This window comes from Telmatherina bonti, assembly GCF_933228915.1.
Source record: "Telmatherina bonti genome assembly, chromosome: 24".
Taxonomy (NCBI): Eukaryota; Metazoa; Chordata; class Actinopteri; order Atheriniformes; family Telmatherinidae; genus Telmatherina; species Telmatherina bonti.
Genome location: NC_136633.1, coordinates 27,501,348 through 27,520,634, shown reverse-complemented (window position 1 = coordinate 27,520,634; position 19,287 = coordinate 27,501,348). Strand labels below are relative to the sequence as shown.

Sequence of the window (19,287 nt, the reverse complement as noted above, 5' to 3'; positions counted from 1 at the left end):
TGAGAGCAGCATTGCAGATTTCTACCTACATCTGACTTCTGTCTTTTCTTTCTTAATATCTCCAGCATGAATATTTCCCCATAAATGTATGAGCTGACCTTTACGAAGCAGCGTAAAAGTGAAGGCAGGACTGCTGCCTCTCTCTGTAACTGCAGGTTTAACGTCTTCACTCGTCACTCGCTCAGTCCGCATCATTTGCCCAAAGAAAACAAAGATAAACTCCCTGAGAAACACCTTTCCTAAAATACTAACATGGCAGAGTTACATAACGTTTGCGTGACACAGAACTATGTTAATTTGAGTGGAGGGAGGGAAAACACCCCCCCACCCCCCAAATAACACAAAGACAGAAGGAAAGACAGGAAAAAGTATGTTGTGGCAGTCGTTGAAGGAGGAGGACGAGAAAAAAACACCGTCTCAGATTACACCATGCTCCCTCCTCCCTCATGGAAACATTGCGTGAGAACGCTCTGGCTGCAAGTCCTGATCATGACAAATGCAGGTAGAACCATACATGCACACATTGAAACCACAGTTCTAGCTGGATTCTGGCCCGGTTCCCTTCTGACACTATTAGGTACAGAACAGTTAAGAGTCTGTCTGACCCGCTCAAGTTAAAATATTTAAGACTGGTCACTCAGCATGCCTGCAAGCAGCCATCATGTCCTCATAGGGTCCAACATAGGGCCTGTTCAGTCTAAACAAAGAACCTTTACTTAAAGGCCAACAAGCACACCAACAAGAACCTGTTATAAAACCATTAAAGGTTACTAAAAACACCTCTAAAGAACCTGTTATAAACCCATTAAAGGTTACTAAAACACCTCTAAAGAACCTGTTATAAAACCATTAAAGGTTACTAAAAACACCTCTAAAGAACCTGTTATAAACCCATTAAAGGCTACTAAAACACCTCTAAAGAACCTGTTATAAACCCATTAAAGGCTACTAAAACACCTCTAAAGAACCTGTTATAAACCCATTAAAGGTTACTAAAAAGACCTCTAAAGAACCTGTTATAAACCCATTAAAGGCTACTAAAACACCTCTAAAGAACCTGTTATAAACCCATTAAAGGCTACTAAAACACCTCTGAAGAACCTGTTATAAACCCATTAAAGGTTACTAAAAACACCTCTAAAGAACCTGTTATAAACCCATTAAAGGCTACTAAAACACCTCTAAAGAACCTGTTATAAACCCATTAAAGGCTACTAAAACACCTCTAAAGAACCTGTTATAAACCCATTAAAGGCTACTAAAACACCTCTAAAGAACCTGTTATAAACCCATTAAAGGCTACTAAAACACCTCTAAAGAACCTGTTATAAAACCATTAAAGGTTACTAAAAACACCTCTAAAGAACCTGTTATAAACCCATTAAAGGCTACTAAAACACCTCTAAAGAACCTGTTATAAACCCATTAAAGGCTACTAAAACACCTCTAAAGAACCTGTTATAAACCCATTAAAGGCTACTAAAACACCTCTAAAGAACCTGTTATAAACCCATTAAAGGCTACTAAAACACCTCTAAAGAACCTGTTATAAACCCATTAAAGGCTACTAAAAACACCTCTAAAGAACCTGTTATAAACCCATTAAAGGCTACTAAAACACCTCTAAAGAACCTGTTATAAACCCATTAAAGGCTACTAAAACACCTCTAAAGAACCTGTTATAAACCCATTAAAGGCTACTAAAACACCTCTAAAGAACCTGTTATAAACCCATTAAAGGCTACTAAAACACCTCTAAAGAACCTGTTATAAACCCATTAAAGGTTACTAAAAACACCTCTAAAGAACCTGTTATAAACCCATTAAAGGCTACTAAAAACACCTCTAAAGAACCTGTTATAAACCCATTAAAGGCTACTAAAAACGCCTCTAAAGAACCTGTTATAAACCCATTAAAGGCTACTAAAACACCTCTAAAGAACCTGTTATAAACCCATTAAAGGCTACTAAAACACCTCTAAAGAACCTGTTATAAACCCATTAAAGGTTACTAAAAACACCTCTAAAGAACCTGTTATAAACCCATTAAAGGCTACTAAAAACACCTCTACAGAACCTGTTATAAACCCATTAAAGGTTACTAAAAACACCTCTAAAGAACCTGTTATAAACCCATTAAAGGCTACTAAAACACCTCTAAAGAACCTGTTATAAACCCATTAAAGGTTACTAAAAAGACCTCTACAGAACCTGTTATAAACCCATTAAAGGCTACTAAAAAGCCCCTCTAAAGAACCTGTTATAAACCCATTAAAGGCTACTAAAACACCTCTAAAGAACCTGTTATAAACCCATTAAAGGCTACTAAAAACACCTCTAAAGAACCTGTTATAAACCCATTAAAGGTTACTAAAAACACCTCTAAAGAACCTGTTATAAACTCATTAAAGGCCACTAAAACACCTCTACAGAACCTGTTATAAAACCATTAAAGGTTACTAAAAACACCTCTAAAGAACCTGTTATAAACCCATTAAAGGTTACTAAAAACACCTCTAAAGAACCTGTTATAAACCCATTAAAGGTTACTAAAAACACCTCTAAAGAACCTGTTATAAACCCATTAAAGGTTACTAAAAACACCTCTAAAGAACCTGTTATAAACCCATTAAAGGTTACTAAAAACACCTCTAAAGAACCTGTTATAAACGCATTAAAGGTTACTAAAAACACCTCTAAAGAACCTGTTATAAACCCATTAAAGGTTACTAAAAACGCCTCTAAAGAACCTGTTATAAACCCATTAAAGGCTACTAAAAACGCCTCTAAAGAACCTGTTATAAACCCATTAAAGGCTACTAAAACACCTCTAAAGAACCGGTTATAAACCCATTAAAGGCTACTAAAACACCTCTGAAGAACCTGTTATAAACCCATTAAAGGTTACTAAAAACACCTCTAAAGAACCTGTTATAAACCCATTAAAGGCTACTAAAACACCTCTAAAGAACCTGTTATAAACCCATTAAATGCTACTAAAACACCTCTAAAGAACCTGTTATAAACCCATTAAAGGCTACTAAAAACACCTCTAAAGAACCTGTTATAAACCCATTAAAGGCTACTAAAAACACCTCTACAGAACCTGTTATAAACCCATTAAAGGCTACTAAAACACCTCTAAAGAACCTGTTATAAACCCATTAAAGGTTACTAAAAACACCTCTAAAGAACCTGTTATAAACCCATTAAAGGCTACTAAAAACACCTCTACAGAACCTGTTATAAACCCATTAAAGGTTACTAAAAACACCTCTAAAGAACCTGTTATAAGCCCATTAAAGGCTACTAAAACACCTCTAAAGAACCTGTTATAAACCCATTAAAGGTTACTAAAAAGACCTCTACAGAACCTGTTATAAACCCATTAAAGGCTACTAAAAAGCCCCTCTAAAGAACCTGTTATAAACCCATTAAAGGCTACTAAAACACCTCTAAAGAACCTGTTATAAACCCATTAAAGGCTACTAAAAACACCTCTAAAGAACCTGTTATAAACCCATTAAAGGTTACTAAAAACACCTCTAAAGAACCTGTTATAAACTCATTAAAGGCCACTAAAACACCTCTACAGAACCTGTTATAAAACCATTAAAGGTTACTAAAAACACCTCTAAAGAACCTGTTATAAACCCATTAAAGGTTACTAAAAACACCTCTAAAGAACCTGTTATAAACCCATTAAAGGTTACTAAAAACACCTCTAAAGAACCTGTTATAAACCCATTAAAGGTTACTAAAAACACCTCTAAAGAACCTGTTATAAACGCATTAAAGGTTACTAAAAACACCTCTAAAGAACCTGTTATAAACCCATTAAAGGTTACTAAAAACGCCTCTAAAGAACCTGTTATAAACCCATTAAAGGCTACTAAAAACGCCTCTAAAGAACCTGTTATAAACCCATTAAAGGCTACTAAAACACCTCTAAAGAACCGGTTATAAACCCATTAAAGGCTACTAAAACACCTCTGAAGAACCTGTTATAAACCCATTAAAGGTTACTAAAAACACCTCTAAAGAACCTGTTATAAACCCATTAAAGGCTACTAAAACACCTCTAAAGAACCTGTTATAAACCCATTAAATGCTACTAAAACACCTCTAAAGAACCTGTTATAAACCCATTAAAGGTTACTAAAAACACCTCTAAAGAACCTGTTATAAACCTATTAAAGGCTACTAAAAACACCTCTAAAGAACCTGTTATAAACCCATTAAAGGTTACTAAAAACACCTCTAAAGAACCTGTTATAAACCCATTAAAGGTTACTAAAAACACCTCTAAAGAACCTGTTATAAACCCATTAAAGGCTACTAAAACACCTCTAAAGAACCTGTTATTAACCCATTAAAGGTTACTAAAAAGACCTCTACAGAACCTGTTATAAACCCATTAAAGGCTACTAAAAACACCTCTAAAGAACCTGTTATAAACCCATTAAAGGCTACTAAAAACACCTCTAAGGAATCTGTTGTAAATCCATCAAACTCTACTAAGAACCCCTCTAAAGAACCAGTTATAAACCCAGAAACATCTGGGTGTAATCAGATTACACTGAAATCTGATCTGACATGTATATATGTACTCTACATTGACTATTATCAGATTTATTTCATAGGACACATGTACATGTATTTGGTGATGTCACTGATATTTTCAAGCATTCTGTATTTGCTGGACATGGTGGACACAGCGGTATTAGCATTAGCTGCTAATGCAGGAGCCTGTAGTTTTTGCGCTAGCAGCTAATGTGGGAAAAGGCAGTCTTCGCATTAGCTGCTAGTGTAGGAGAACGCAGTCTTAGTATTAGCTGTTAATGTAGGGACCTTTCAATCTTTGTATTAGGTGCAAATGTAGAAGCCCATTGTCTTAGCTTGAGCAGCTAATGTTGGAACCTGTGGTTTTAGTGTTAGCTGCTAATGTGGGACTCAATAGTCATAGTGTTAGCTGCTAATGTGGGACTCGATAGTCATAGTGTTAGCTGCTAATGTGGGACTCGATAGTCTTAGCGTTAGCTGCTAATGTGGGACTCTATAGTCATAGTGTTAGCTGCTAATGTGGGACTCTATAGTCATAGTGTTAGCTGCTAATGTGGGACTCTATAGTCATAGTGTTAGCTGCTAATGTGGGACTCGATAGTCTTAGCGTTAGCTGCTAATGTGGGACTCTATAGTCATAGTGTTAGCTGCTAATGTGGGACTCTATAGTCATAGTGTTAGCTGCTAATGTGGGACTCTATAGTCATAGTGTTAGCTGCTAATGTGGGACTCGATAGTCTTAGCGTTAGCTGCTAATGTGGGATTCTATGGTCTTAGCGTTAGCTTCTAACTGGGAACAGACAGTCTTAGTCTTGGGAAATAATAAACTGCTTATTAGTTTGCAGGCAAATTTAATCAGCTGGTGAAAATAAATATCTGAATGTGACGGACACACAGACAGACAGAAGTTCAGAGGTTTAAGAATCAATACTGGATTAATTCAGTTTTATAAGGGAGTTTTGATCAAGTCCTGGATCAAGTCCTGGGTCAAGTCCTGGATCAAGTCCTGAGATCTTTCTGCCACATTAAACCCAAACCAAAACGTTGACATTCATGCTTCATAAAAACCTTCAGCACAGAAAAGCAGCTGGAAGCAACAGGTGTGTTTGTTTTCCCTGCCGGACCTGGACAGGTCTACGGTGGACCACAGTCCTATCTAGGCCCTAGACGGGTCTGAACACCAATTCTATCCGGGACCTGGAAGGGTCTGCAGACCAGTCCTATCCGGGACCTGAACGGGTCTGTGGAGGACCACAGTCCTATCCAGGACCTGAACGGGTCTGTGGAGGACCACAGTCCTATCCAGGACCTGAACGGGTCTGTGGAGGACCACAGTCCTATCCAGGACCTGAACGGGTCTCCAGAAGACCAGTCCTATCCAGGACCTGAACGGGTCTGTGGAGGACCACAGTCCTATCCAGGACCTGAACGGGTCTGTGGAGGACCACAGTCCTATCCAGGACCTGAACGGGTCTCCAAAAGACCAGTCCTATCCAGGACCTGAACGGGTCTGTGGAGGACCACAGTCCTATCCAGGACCTGAACGGGTCTGTGGAGGACCACAGTCCTATCCAGGACCTGAACGGGTCTCCAGAAGACCAGTCCTATCCAGGACCTGAACGGGTCTGTGGAGGACCACAGTCCTATCCAGGACCTGAACGGGTCTGTGGAGGACCACAGTCCTATCCAGGACCTGAACGGGTCTCCAGAAGACCAGTCCTATCCGGGACCTGAACGGGTCTGTGGAGGACCACAGTCCTATCCGGGACCTGAACGGGTCTGTGGAGGACCACAGTCCTATCCGGGACCTGAACGGGTCTCCAGAAGACCAGTCCTATCCGGGACCTGGACGGGTCTGTGGAGGACCACAGTCCTATCCGGGACCTGGACGGGTCTGTGGAGGGCCACAGTCCTATCTGGGACCTGGACGGGTCTGTGGAGGGCCACAGTCCTATCCGGGACCTGGACGGGTCTGTGGAGGGCCACAGTCCTATCCGGGACCTGGACGGGTCTGTGGAGGACCACAGTCCTATCCGGGACCTGAACTGGTCTGAAGACCAGTCCTATCCGGGACCTGGACAGGTCTGTGGAGGACCACAGTCCTATCTGGGACCTGGACGGGTCTGTGGAGGGCCACAGTCCTATCCGGGACCTGAACTGGTCTGAAGACCGGTCCTTTCCGGGACCTGGACGGGTCTGTGGAGGGCCACACTCCTATCCGGGACCTGAACTGGTCTGAAGACCAGTCCTTTCCGGGACCTGGACAGGTCTGTGGAGGACCACAGTCCTATCTGGGACCTGGACGGGTCTGTGGAGGGCCACAGTCCTATCCGGGACCTGAACTGGTCTGAAGACCGGTCCTTTCCGGGACCTGGACGGGTCTGTGGAGGGCCACACTCCTATCCGGGACCTGAACTGGTCTGAAGACCGGTCCTATCCGGGACCTGAACTGGTCTGAAGACCGGTCCTTTCCGGGACCTGAACTGGTCTGAAGACCGGTCCTTTCCGGGACCTGAACTGGTCTGAAGACCGGTCCTTTCCGGGACCTAGACGGGTCTGAAGACCGGTCCTTTCCGGGACCTAGACGGGTCTGAAGACCGGTCCTTTCCGGGACCTGGACGGGTCTGAAGACCGGTCCTTTCCGGGACCTGGACGGGTCTAAAGACCGGTCCTATCCGGGACCTGAACTGGTCTGAAGACCGGTCCTATCCGGGACCTGAACTGGTCTGAAGACCGGTCCTATCCGGGACCTGAACTGGTCTGAAGACCGGTCCTTTCCGGGACCTGAACTGGTCTGAAGACCGGTCCTATCCGGGACCTGAACTGGTCTGAAGACCGGTCCTATCCGGGACCTGAACTGGTCTGAAGACCGGTCCTCTCCGGGACCTGGACGGGTCTGAAGACCGGTCCTTTCCGGGACCTGGACGGGTCTGAAGACCGGTCCTATCCGGAACCCGGACGGGTCTGAAGACCGGTCCTATCCGGGACCTGAACTGGTCTAAAGACGGGTCCTATCCGGAACCCGGACGGGTCTGAAGACCAGTCCTATCCGGGACCTGAACTGGTCTGAAGACCGGTCCTATCCGGGACCTGAACTGGTCTGAAGACCGGTCCTTTCCGGGACCTGGACGGGTCTGAAGACCGGTCCTATCCGGAACCCGGACGGGTCTGAAGACCGGTCCTATCCGGGACCTGAACTGGTCTAAAGACGGGTCCTATCCGGAACCCGGACGGGTCTGAAGACCAGTCCTATCCGGGACCTGAACTGGTCTGAAGACCGGTCCTATCCGGGACCTGAACTGGTCTGAAGACCGGTCCTTTCCGGAACCCGGACGGGTCTGAAGACCAGTCCTATCCGGAACCCGGACCGGCTGCAACAAGCTCCAGATGTTCGCACAACTGCACAAGGGAAAGAAGCTCCTCCCGGCCTCCACGACGCCAAGTTGTAGAAATCAAACACACAGGTAGGTTTAAACTTTTAGAGGAAAAAACAAGAAGCTGGAAAACAAAGGTCGTGTTTGCGGCGCACGCGACAGCGACCGCGCTCGTGGTGTGGTGGATCCACATGACTGCCGCTGGTTTTGGTCTACTTACATCTTCTGGACGGGTTTCTTTCGTTTCCTCACCGCGTACATGCTCGCGCCCGGCAGCAGGACGACGCGCAGAAAGTCCAGAAACAGGAGAAAATCCGCTTTAAGTTCCTTCAGACGAGTCCAGACCTGATCCTGTTGCTGGAACTACCAGAAGTGATCCAGAACAGGGACGGGAAAACTCCCCGAGCTGGTGGACTTGGACCTGGTGGAAGAGGACGCCTTAAAAACAAAACTCTCTCTGGTTTCCTCCGGAAAACAAAGCGACAGACATTAAAGTGTCTAAATCTTCCATCCCGGCGCCGTTTCCGCCTTCATTTCCCCCCGAAACGCGACTTTAGGCCTTCAGAGCGTCTGAAAAGTCGCCTCAGTCCTTCAGTCCTCTGCGCGCTCCCTGCGGGGTTTGACAGAGTCGATGCGCGCTCCCGTGCGCGCGCCCTGTGGGGTTTGACAGAGTCAGCGCGCGCTCCCGTGCGTTCGCTCGCTCGTGTTACTGTAAGAAAGTTTTAAGGTGGTCCAGATGTGGATCAAAAGGCAGTCCATGAAGGGCAGTCCAGACTGGAAGACCTGAAGACGGTTTTCATCCTTTTCAAAATAAAACACCGCGAGGCGGAAACATGTCTGATTTTTTTTTTAAATTAGATGTTGTTGTGACAATACATATATACATATAAAGAATACAAAGTAAATAACTAGTTCGAATTCAATAAAATATTATATCAAATCTTTGTATATCACACACCTCCTTTTAAAGGTGGAGTTTGTAAGATTTTCAATATTTTCAAAATAAATTAGCTAAAAAAAAAAATAACTACAATCATAATTAGATGGGGGTTTTTTTAAACATGCAGGTTCCAGTCTGTCCATATTTGATGTGTTGTTAAATCACAAGTTTAATTAATGACAAAGACCCTTCTTAAATGTTTGCCTACCAGTAAAAAATAAAAATAAAAAAAGTGCTTTTTGTCATTTGTCATTAATTAAACTTGTGATTTAACAACACATCAAATATGGACAGACTGGAACCTACATGTTTTTTTTAAAAAAAAACATCGAATTATGATTGTAGTTATTTTATTAGTTAATGTATTTAGAAAATATTGAAAATCTTACATACTCCACCTTTAAGTGTCTTTTGAAATATTTTCTTCGGAACCCATAATTTTTTTTTTTTTTTTTTTTTTACCAACTTTATTAAAGTTTACATAACAATTACAGAATAACAACAAAATTGAGCAGAACAGAACATGGGGGCCACATACAGAAAAGGAGAACATGGGAATAAAAGCAGAAAAGAATGAAAAGCACAAAGAGATGTATTACAAATTATGTTAAAGATTTAGAACAAAAAACAAGTTTTTACAGAGTCAAATATTTATTGACTGAGGTTGTAGTTTTCATAGCTGCTCGAGTTTTAGAGGTGTGATAAGTCCCTTTCGGTGGTAATGACGGATTTCTTTGTTAAAGTCGCCCGTGTTTCCTGTTAGGAAATACAAGCCCATCCTACAAACTACAAACCACTTTTTTTTTTTTTCTTTTTTTTTTTTTTTAAATTACAAGCCCACTTTATTTTTTTATTTTTTAAAATTATTTATTTATTTATTTTTATTATTGATTGAAGTCATATACAAACAATCTGGCAACACTTTTTTTTTTTTTTTTTTTTAAGAAAACCATTTTCAGGAGCAGGAGCGTGTACGAAAGCAAAGAAAAAGAAAATCATTAGAGAATGCTGAACTAGTACATATAGACATACTTACATGTACAACAATAATAATAATAATAATAATGATAATAATAATAATAATAACAATAATAATTTGTTTGGGCTTCAGTTGCAAATTATACATTGTAAATAACTTGACAAGTTGTATAGTGTATTTACTGTTCAATAAGGCTTTGATATGGGAGGAACCCATGAAAATAATTGATGTGGAAACCAACAAGTCCATTCACAGTTGAACCATTTTTTTACAAAATGAAATTCTGTGTGAACGTATCTTAGAAAGGATCTAGATAACAAGTTAATGTCTCGTTTTTAAAAAAAAAAAGGGACAAAAAAGTTTCATGTGTGAATAATAAAAAAGTAAAAAGGAAGATAAATTATAAAATGATACATTTGTAAGGGGTAGGGACTTAATTTTAATCATATTTATCAATAAGAGAATAAAGTTTGGTATCTTGGGCATTTTTAATCAATTTTAAGATTTTGTCAAATAGATTGAGTTCATGTTTCAAGGCATTCCATGTTGGGAGGGAACATGTCTGTAAATATCTAAATATTTATATTCCTGATGTCTCAATATCTGTAAATAAAATAATATTAAGTTTCAAAATTATTCAATATCTTTATATGTAACTATGGAGTAAAACAAACAAACAAAAAATGTAATTATTGTGTTACTTTAGTTTGTCAGTTTAGTTTAATGAGTAAATATTCTGTGAATATTGTGTAAATTTTGGGTATTTATAGTTTAAATATTTATAAAAAATAATGTAAATATAGTTAAAGTATTAGGTAAATGTTATGTTACTATATGTTGTGTTTATGGGTTTTTCTAAAATAAAATAAACAAAGTTTTATATGTGTAGATACAAGATTTAATGCTGCACACAAACCTGAACAAACACAGTAAATAATCCTAATTTCCATGCAAAACATCTGTCCGTGATGTGAGATTATTGTCATATTGCTGAACGACGCCTGTAATCCAAGCTGATTACACAACATCCTGTTTCCAGGCTCCAGTTGACTTTTTTTCAGCTGGTTTCAGGTGTTGGTCTTCATTCATGACCCTCAGTGTCAATGAAAGGCAGCTCCTCGAACTGGATGACCTCCTCCTAACCCACCTGCAGAGCCTGGACCACCGAGTCCTCCTACATCCTCTGGACCAGGTCCAGCACGGCCCTGCAGGCGGGTTCTGCTTGTCTTCATCTTGTCTGGTGAAAGTCTGCTTTGGTTGGTCTGCACAGGCCTGAAAGCAGAACCCGGATCCAGAACATCCCAGGTCTTCAGATGCAGGAGGTGATGGGGAGAAAGCTCCCCCAGAGGGCGCCATCTGCTGGCAGCAAGGTGGATCTGACGGATTAGTTCTTATTTCCACGTTAAGCTGCTATCTCCTAGTTTTCACTAAAACAAATCTGGTTTTTATTACTATTTTTCATTTATTTTATTGTTTTGATTTAAAAAATTAAATAAATACACAAAAAATAATAATAAAGCCCTGCGATGGACTGGCGAGCTGTCCAGGGTGTACCCTGCCTTTTGCCCAAACCCTGCTGGGATAGGCTCCAGCTCCCCCGCAACCCTGAATTGAATTAAGAGGTTTGGGTAATGAATGAATGAATGAAATAATAATAAAAAGAAACATTTTCTTTCAGGAGGATTTAACATTTCTATCTTTTACAGTGTTCCAGATGAACTTAGTCAGATGCAGTAACACATATGTAGATGCTGACACGTCTGTCACAGGAAGATAGATGGAAATGTCTTTACGTTTAGCACTAAATAATTTAAGATTTAATCTTTATTTTTAACAAAAGGCATTTAATTTAAGATCAAAAAGTAATTTATGAAACTTCCTGAAAGTCTCGCTTCCTCTTTAAATCCTCTAGAAGAAGAAGAGCTCTTCTCCAGCCAATCAGGACGCCTCGAGCCAGCAAGGGGACAGACTTATATGAGACGGCGTCGCTGCTGCTCTGCCTCCTTCCTCCCTACAGGATGCTCCTCTTCCTCTGTCTGACCGCCGTCCTCTCTGCAGGTCTGAGCCTGGAGGTGAACCAGACCTCCAAGCTTCAGCTGGACGGAGAGCAGTGCTTGGCCTGCGACTTCCGGGAGCACAGCAAGCAGATGAGGCTCCACAGCATCAAGTCTCAGATCCTCAGCATCCTGCGGCTGGAGCAGGCGCCCAACATCAGCAGAGACATGATCCGCCAGCTGCTGCCCAAAGCGCCGCCTCTGACCCAGCTGCTGGACCAGTACGACCCGCGGGTGGAGGACGAGGACCGGGCCACCACGGAGACCATCATCACCATGGCAACCAGCCGTAAGTCGGACCTGATACGGGATAATTTCTCATCTCTGTGTGTAAATCCTGCATGTAAAGGTGTCCATCCAGCAGGTAGAGGAGACCTGGAACAACTCATATCTGAACGCAGCTTGGAGTTTGGTTTTAATGTTTGATGTTGTCTATCTGTTCCTCCTCTGGGAGAAGATTTCTATTAAAATTTATGTCTAGTATACATTTTAAAGTCTTGGATGTCATGTCAGAAGATGATGATATAAAACCTCCTAAAAAACGACATCTGAATGTTTAGGAAGCTTCAGGATGATTCAATATTTTTTTGATGGTGTCTTCCAGCCAATCCCGTCGCTCAGGACGAGCTGTCCCCCTGTTGTCTGTTCAGCCTCAGTCCAAAGATCCAGCCCCGAAACATCCTGAGTGCTCAGCTGTGGGTTCACTTGCGGCCCCCCGATATGCTGTCCACCGTCTTCCTGCAGATTTCTCGCCTCAAACCCGGGAAGGAGGGGAACAACACCCGGATCCGGGTCCGCTCACTGAAGATTGAAGCTACCGCCAGTTCCAGCTCCTGGCAGAGCATCGACATCAAGTCTCTGCTGCAGACGTGGCTGCGTCAGCCAGAAACTAACTATGGCATAGAAATCAACGCCTATGACTCCAAAGGCGAAGACCTGGCCATCACCTCGGCCGAGCCTGGAGAGGAAGGCCTGGTGAGGGAACAAGTTGCATGGAAAACACGGATCTTGGTATCCTGAGCTAAATCTGCCGCTTTCTTTCCAGCAACCGTTCATCGAGGTGAAGATCCTCGACAGCTCCAGGAGATTCCGCCGGGACTCTGGCCTGAACTGTGACGAGGAGTCGGTGGAGACACGATGCTGCCGCTACCCGCTCACCGTTGACTTTGAAGAGTTCGGCTGGGACTGGATTATCGCCCCCAAGCGCTACCGGGCCAACTACTGCTCGGGGGAATGCGAGTTCATGCACCTACAGCAGTATCCGCATGCACACCTGGTGAATAAGGCCAACCCACGAGGCACCGCAGGACCCTGCTGCACACCCACCAAGATGTCGCCGATCAACATGCTGTACTTCAATCGCAAGGAGCAGATCATCTACGGGAAGATCCCGTCCATGGTGGTCGACCACTGCGGTTGCTCCTGAGGAAACCCTGCAAGATGGTCAGAGGCTTTCTGTCGACAAAGGTGATGTGAAAACCCCAAATGGTAGGAGAAAACAATGACATGTAGAACCGAGAAGCAGGAGAAGAGTTGATTTCAGCCGGATGAAGGCTGGAAGCGCGGCTTAGGTTTGGACTTCTTCAGACTTTCTAGAGACACTTTGAAAACAGCTAGAAACCAGTTTCATGAATCTAAAGGTGATAATTTTATAGAATAAACTTCTAGACTCAGTGAAGAAGTTGACAAGAAGCTGTTGGATCCATTCATTTAAATCAGGTGTGTTGTAGCAGGAAACATCTAAAACCTGCAGAACAGCAGCCCTGCAGTGCCACCTTCACACCCCCGCTCCAATGGATCAGATCCTGAAACTGAAGGAGGTTCCCCCCGGGTTCCTCGTGAAGGAGGTACCCTCAGAGTTCCTCGTGAAGGAGGTACCCTCAGAGTTCTTCATGAAGGAGGTACCCTCAGAGTTCCTCGTGAAGGAGGTACCCTCAGAGTTCCTCGTGAAGGAGGTACCCTCAGAGTTCCTCGTGAAGGAGGTACCCTCAGAGTTCCTCGTGAAGGAGGTACCCCAAGGGTTCCCCGTGAGGGAGGTGCCCCAGGGTTCCTCAAGAAGGAGGTACCCACAGAGATCCTCGTGAAGGAGGTACCCCAGGGTACCTTGTTAAGCAGGTGCCCTCACAGTTTCTTGTTAAGGAGGTATCCCCAGGGTTCTTTTTGAAGCAGGTTCCGTGAAGGTTTCTCGTGAAGGAGGTTCCCTCAGACTTCCTCAAGGAGCAGGTTCCCTCAGAATTCCTCGTGAAGGAGGTTCCCCAAGGGTTTCTCGTGAAGGACGTTCCGTTCAGGGTTCCTCATGAAGAAGGTTCTCTCAGAGTTTTTCAAGAAGCAGGTTCCCTCAAGGTTCCTCATGAAAGAAGTTCCCTTAGGATTTCTTGTGAAGCAGGTTCCCGTCAGGGTTCCTTGTGGAGGAGGTTTCTTCAGGGTTTCTCATGAAGGAGGTTCTCTCAGCGTTCCTTGAGAAAGAGGTTCCGTCAGGACTTCTCGTTAAGGAGGTTCCCTTAGGGTTCCTTGCAAGCGAGGTTCCATCAGGGTTCCTTGTGAAGGAAGTTCCCTCTCTGTTAGCTGACCACATGCTGGTGGTAAAAGCTGTATTTCTGGTTTTACTGGTCTGGATTGTGGTTGCTAAGTAACAGTAGATGAGTCCAGCTAATATTTTCAGTAAGTAAGTCTTTCTGATGAAGACTGCATAGACCAGGATGGAGAGAATCATTGGCATGTAAAACTGGATTCATATTTACTGTCAGAAAACACTCTCACAGCGGCTTTTATCTTCTCTGTGCAGCAGCAGACGTGTTTGAGCATATTGATCACTTCACAGAGCAGCGAGATGCACTTCCACAGATGAATAGAGGGGTCTGTCTTTCTGGCCGTAGAGGAAGCTTTAAGAGGTTGTCATTGCAATGCATTTTTCTGGACCCCTGAACCAGATTCCCAAAGACAACTTTGGTCTCATCTTCAACCTGGTCAGATGCAGAATGGTCAGTAATACATCGCTTCATCAGGACTTCTTTCTTCCCACAAATCTGTCAGAGGTTGGAAAAGGTGAAGGGAATGATGATTCCTGCTGTGTCCTGTCCCATTTTCTGCAGCCTTGTCCTGATTTGAGCTTAGCAAACCCTGCAGGACGTCTTCGTTTCAAACAAAACATGAACTGGATGACATGCGCCCTGATTCCATCGCAGTGCGTCTCTGGTCATTGAGATCAGGTCTGGAGAAAGATCCAGCTGTTTCTGCTGAGGCTATTAAAGTACCAGTCATGTATTTTCTCCATCAGTCTTCTTAAAAATGATTTTTAATGCCTCCAAAATATGTTTTATTTTTTTCCTGAAAATACAACAAACTGCTGAACTTCTTCAGAGAAATTTTAAATATCTAAATATCCTGTTTTCTCCAGGAAATAGGGAAAGACACAAAGTGAAATAATAAATCAATTAATAAAAAAAACATATAAAATACAAATTCAATAACATGATTTCATATTTAAAATAAACAGGTCTGACAAGAAAGATATGTTTTATGTATAACACAGATTAAAGCCACTTCATAGCAAACCTCCCATACACACCGGTATCACATCTGTAATACACCTTTATTACACCTGCAACACACCTATAATGAACCTGCAACACACCCCCTGGATCGCACCTGCATCACACCTGCATCACACCTCCATCACACCTGTATCACACCTGTAACATATCTGCAGCACACCTGTAACACACTTGCATCACACCTGTAACACATCTGCATCACACTTATACCACACCTGTATCACACCTCCATCACACCTGCATCACACCTGTAACACATCTGCATCACACTTATACCACACCTGTATCACACCTGTAACACACCTGCATCACACCTGCATCACACCTGTATCACACCTGTATCACACCTGTAACACACCTGTAACACACCTGCATCACACCTGTGTCATACCTGTAACACACCTGTGACACATCTGTATCACACCTGCATCACAACTGCATCACACCTGCATCACACCTGCATCACACCTGTATCACACCTGTAACACATCTGCATCACACCTGTATCACACCTGTATCACACCTGTAACACACCTGCATCACACCTGTATCACACCTGTAACACACCTGCATCACACCTGTATCACACCTGTAACACACCTGCATCACACCTGCATCACACCTGTATCACACCTGTAACACATCTGCATCACACTTATACCACACCTGTATCACACCTGTAACACACCTGCATCACACCTGCATCACACCTGTAACACATCTGTATCACACCTGCATCACACCTGTATCACACCTGTATCACACCTGTAACACACCTGTAACACATCTGTATCACACCTGCATCACACCTGTAACACACCTGTATCACACCTGTAACACACCTGTATCACACCTGTATCACACCTGTATCACCTGTAACACATCTGTAGCACACCTGTATCACCTGTATCACACCTGTAACACACTTCTGTCACACCTGTAACACACCTGCATCACACCTGCATCACACCTGTAACACACCTGCATCACACCTGCATCACACCTGTAACACATCTGTATCACACCTGCATCACACCTGTATCACACCTGTAACACATCTGTAGCACATCTGTATCACACCTGTATCACACCTGCATCACACCTGCATCACACCTGTAACACATCTGCAGCACACCTGTATCACACCTGTATCACACCTGCATCACACCTGTATCACACCTGTAACACATCTGTATCACACCTGCATCACACCTGTATCACACCTGTAACACATCTGTAGCACACCTGTATCACACCTGTATCACACCTGTAACACACTTCTGTCACACCTGTATCACACCTGTATCACACCTGTAACACACCTGCATCACACCTGTATCACACCTGTAACACACCTGCATCACACCTGTATCACACCTGTAACACATCTGTATCACACCTGCATCACACCTGTATCACACCTCTAAAACATCTGTAGCACACCTGTATCATACCTGTATAACACCTGTAACACACTTCTGTCACACCTGTCACATCTGCAACACACCTGTATCCCACTAACAACACAACTGTATCAAACTAGCAACAAACTTTTATCACACCTGTACCACACCTGCATCACACCTGCAGCACACTTGTATCACACCTGTAACACACCTGTATCCCACTCACAACACAACACAACTGTATTGAACCAGCAACAAACTTGAATCACACCTGTCACACACCAGCGTCACACCTGTCACACATGTGCAACACACTTGTATCACAGCTACAGCATACCAATAATGAACTTACATCTGCAGCACACAAGTAACACAACCGTATTATACTTCTACTGTAACATATACAACTCACTTATAACACACGTGTTACCCAAATACCACACCTGTAACACACCTTTGTTACACCTTTATGAGGTTACATTAAATGAGGAAACATCCAGACTAGTTACTTTTACTAGTTAGTTATAATCACCAGGTTAGACCAGAATGTCCAAGCAGGGAACATCTGACAGATGATTCATCGTTGCCTATAAATGTCAGAGCAGCAGGTCAGACAGCGAGTTTTCACCTGTTGGCAGACGTGTGCGTAAAGAAACAGCTAGTAACCTGATTTCCAGCCAGTAAAACTGATCCTGACTCTTTCTCTCTCTTCCTCCAACAACATACTCCTGTTTGCTGAATCACCATGGTGACGTACAGAGCAATCAGCTGATGTCTGCTGCATGACATGCACCCTGGAGAAGACGTGCTTTCTTCAGCAGGACCACAGCGGGTCCAGGGATGATAAAGGTCTGCAGCATCAGAGCCAATCAGCTTACAGATGCTGAACCCGACTGGTTTAGTTCAGAAGTGATAAAAACCCCCAGAAAACACAAAACTGTGAAAAATGTTAAGTTATACCCAGATATAAAGTGGAAATGTGTCATGGTGGAGGAGTGGGTCCTGCCGTCATCCCACAGGGAGGCTGTGTGCAGATGTGCTGCAGACGTGCTGCTTGTTGTCGTCTTCACGGGGTTTTGACCCACAAGTCATGGTTGTTCCGTGGGAACGAGTCTGAACTGGAATAAACTTTTCTCAGGCTTAATTTTTTTCACACTCAAACCAGTTTATGGTTTTAATTTTAACAAATTCACACATACAGTTGTACTCATATTTATTCATATCCTTTTATTAAAGAAGGATAAAAAAAAAACTGCTGGCTGTAAAATAAGCTGAGATTTTATGAAAATCATGACATTATTTTCTAATTCTTGTTTTAAAAAAACAAACAAGATAATTTATTACACATTACATCAGTCATAAAGTAATATTTAGGTGAACAATCCTTTAATGTTTCCGCTCCAGTCAGGTGTTTTCTGTTCCTCTCAGTCAGACTTCTGCACCTGTTGACAGGTATTTTGTCCCACTGTTCAAGTCTCTAATTTGTCCAGGACACATTTGTTTGTTTGTTTGTTTGTTTTGTTTTCGAAAAAACAGTGTCTAATATTACTAAATTATATTTTTGCAAATTTTTTATTTATTGTTCCTTTTTTAAGTCTCCAGTTATTTGAGTGACTGTTGTAAATTCAGCTTTTCTTTAATGAAAGGGGATGAAGACATATGAGCACAACTATATGATGAAACATTTACTGATCTTTGCTTTTTGGGAGATTCATGTTAAAATGAATAAAGATGAGTTTATTTCAACAACTCGACACTGAATAACGTAAAAAGATTAAAGATAATATCTATCTGTTTTATTGTTTTGTTGCATCTGAAATGTCACTTTTTTCTCTGAATTGATCTTTTTCTCTTTGTCACTGAGGATTGAACTGAACACAGCAAAGGTTGGAGAATGTAAACCCATTTCTGCATCTTCTACAAACAGAGTTCCAGCTCTATAAATAAAAACTAAGTCCGTCACCTAAACTCATTTTCTTGCAAATTTAAGAAGTTTCATTTCTAGGAAACTCGCTGTGATGTCCTACAGATGCATGGAACTGATTTTCCTGCAGCTCCACAGAGATTCAGACGAAGCTCAACAAGCAGCAGCAGAGAGGATTCACGGTGATCAATAACAAGATCAACTTATTGATCATTAAAAACTGGCAGAGAAATATCTTTACATACTGCAGGTGTGTTCAGGGTCACCTGTAGAGTCACAGCAAAGCTGCTTTATACTGTAAACAATAACAACCCATCCATCAATCATCTATCTCTATCTATTCAGAGGGGAATATTGACCCCAATTATACTTGTGTGAGTTAAGTTTCACTTTCAGAGCTGTTGCTGTTTCCTACTTTCCCTTTCTCTGAAAACACGTGACACCATCGGCTGTTCCGTTTGCTGCCTATCCGCCCTCACAGTTCAGCCATTGC

At 42.6% G+C, this 19,287-nt stretch overlaps 2 protein-coding genes across 2 annotated transcripts in view; one reads left to right on the top strand and one right to left on the bottom strand.

The window, feature by feature from the left end:
• The window catches only part of LOC306773825 (aryl hydrocarbon receptor-like), a 36,158-nt gene extending 27,688 nt beyond the window's left edge, over positions 1-8,470 (bottom strand). Inside the window, exon 1 of the mRNA XM_079263751.1 lies at positions 8,158-8,470. Within this exon, the coding sequence (XP_079119877.1) occupies positions 8,158-8,198 (41 nt within the window). The 5' untranslated portion in view covers positions 8,199-8,470. The remainder of the gene's footprint in view (positions 1-8,157) is intronic.
• A 3,404-nt stretch (positions 8,471-11,874) lies between these two features.
• LOC306774000 (growth/differentiation factor 8-like) lies at positions 11,875-13,336 on the top strand (the record flags this gene model as incomplete). The annotated part of the gene is made up of 3 exons (XM_079263966.1): positions 11,875-12,199; positions 12,515-12,885; positions 12,956-13,336. 3 exons carry the CDS (start codon positions 11,875-11,877, stop codon positions 13,334-13,336), a joined length of 1,077 nt encoding a protein of 358 aa, XP_079120092.1.
• Between the last annotated feature and the right edge of the window lie 5,951 nt (positions 13,337-19,287).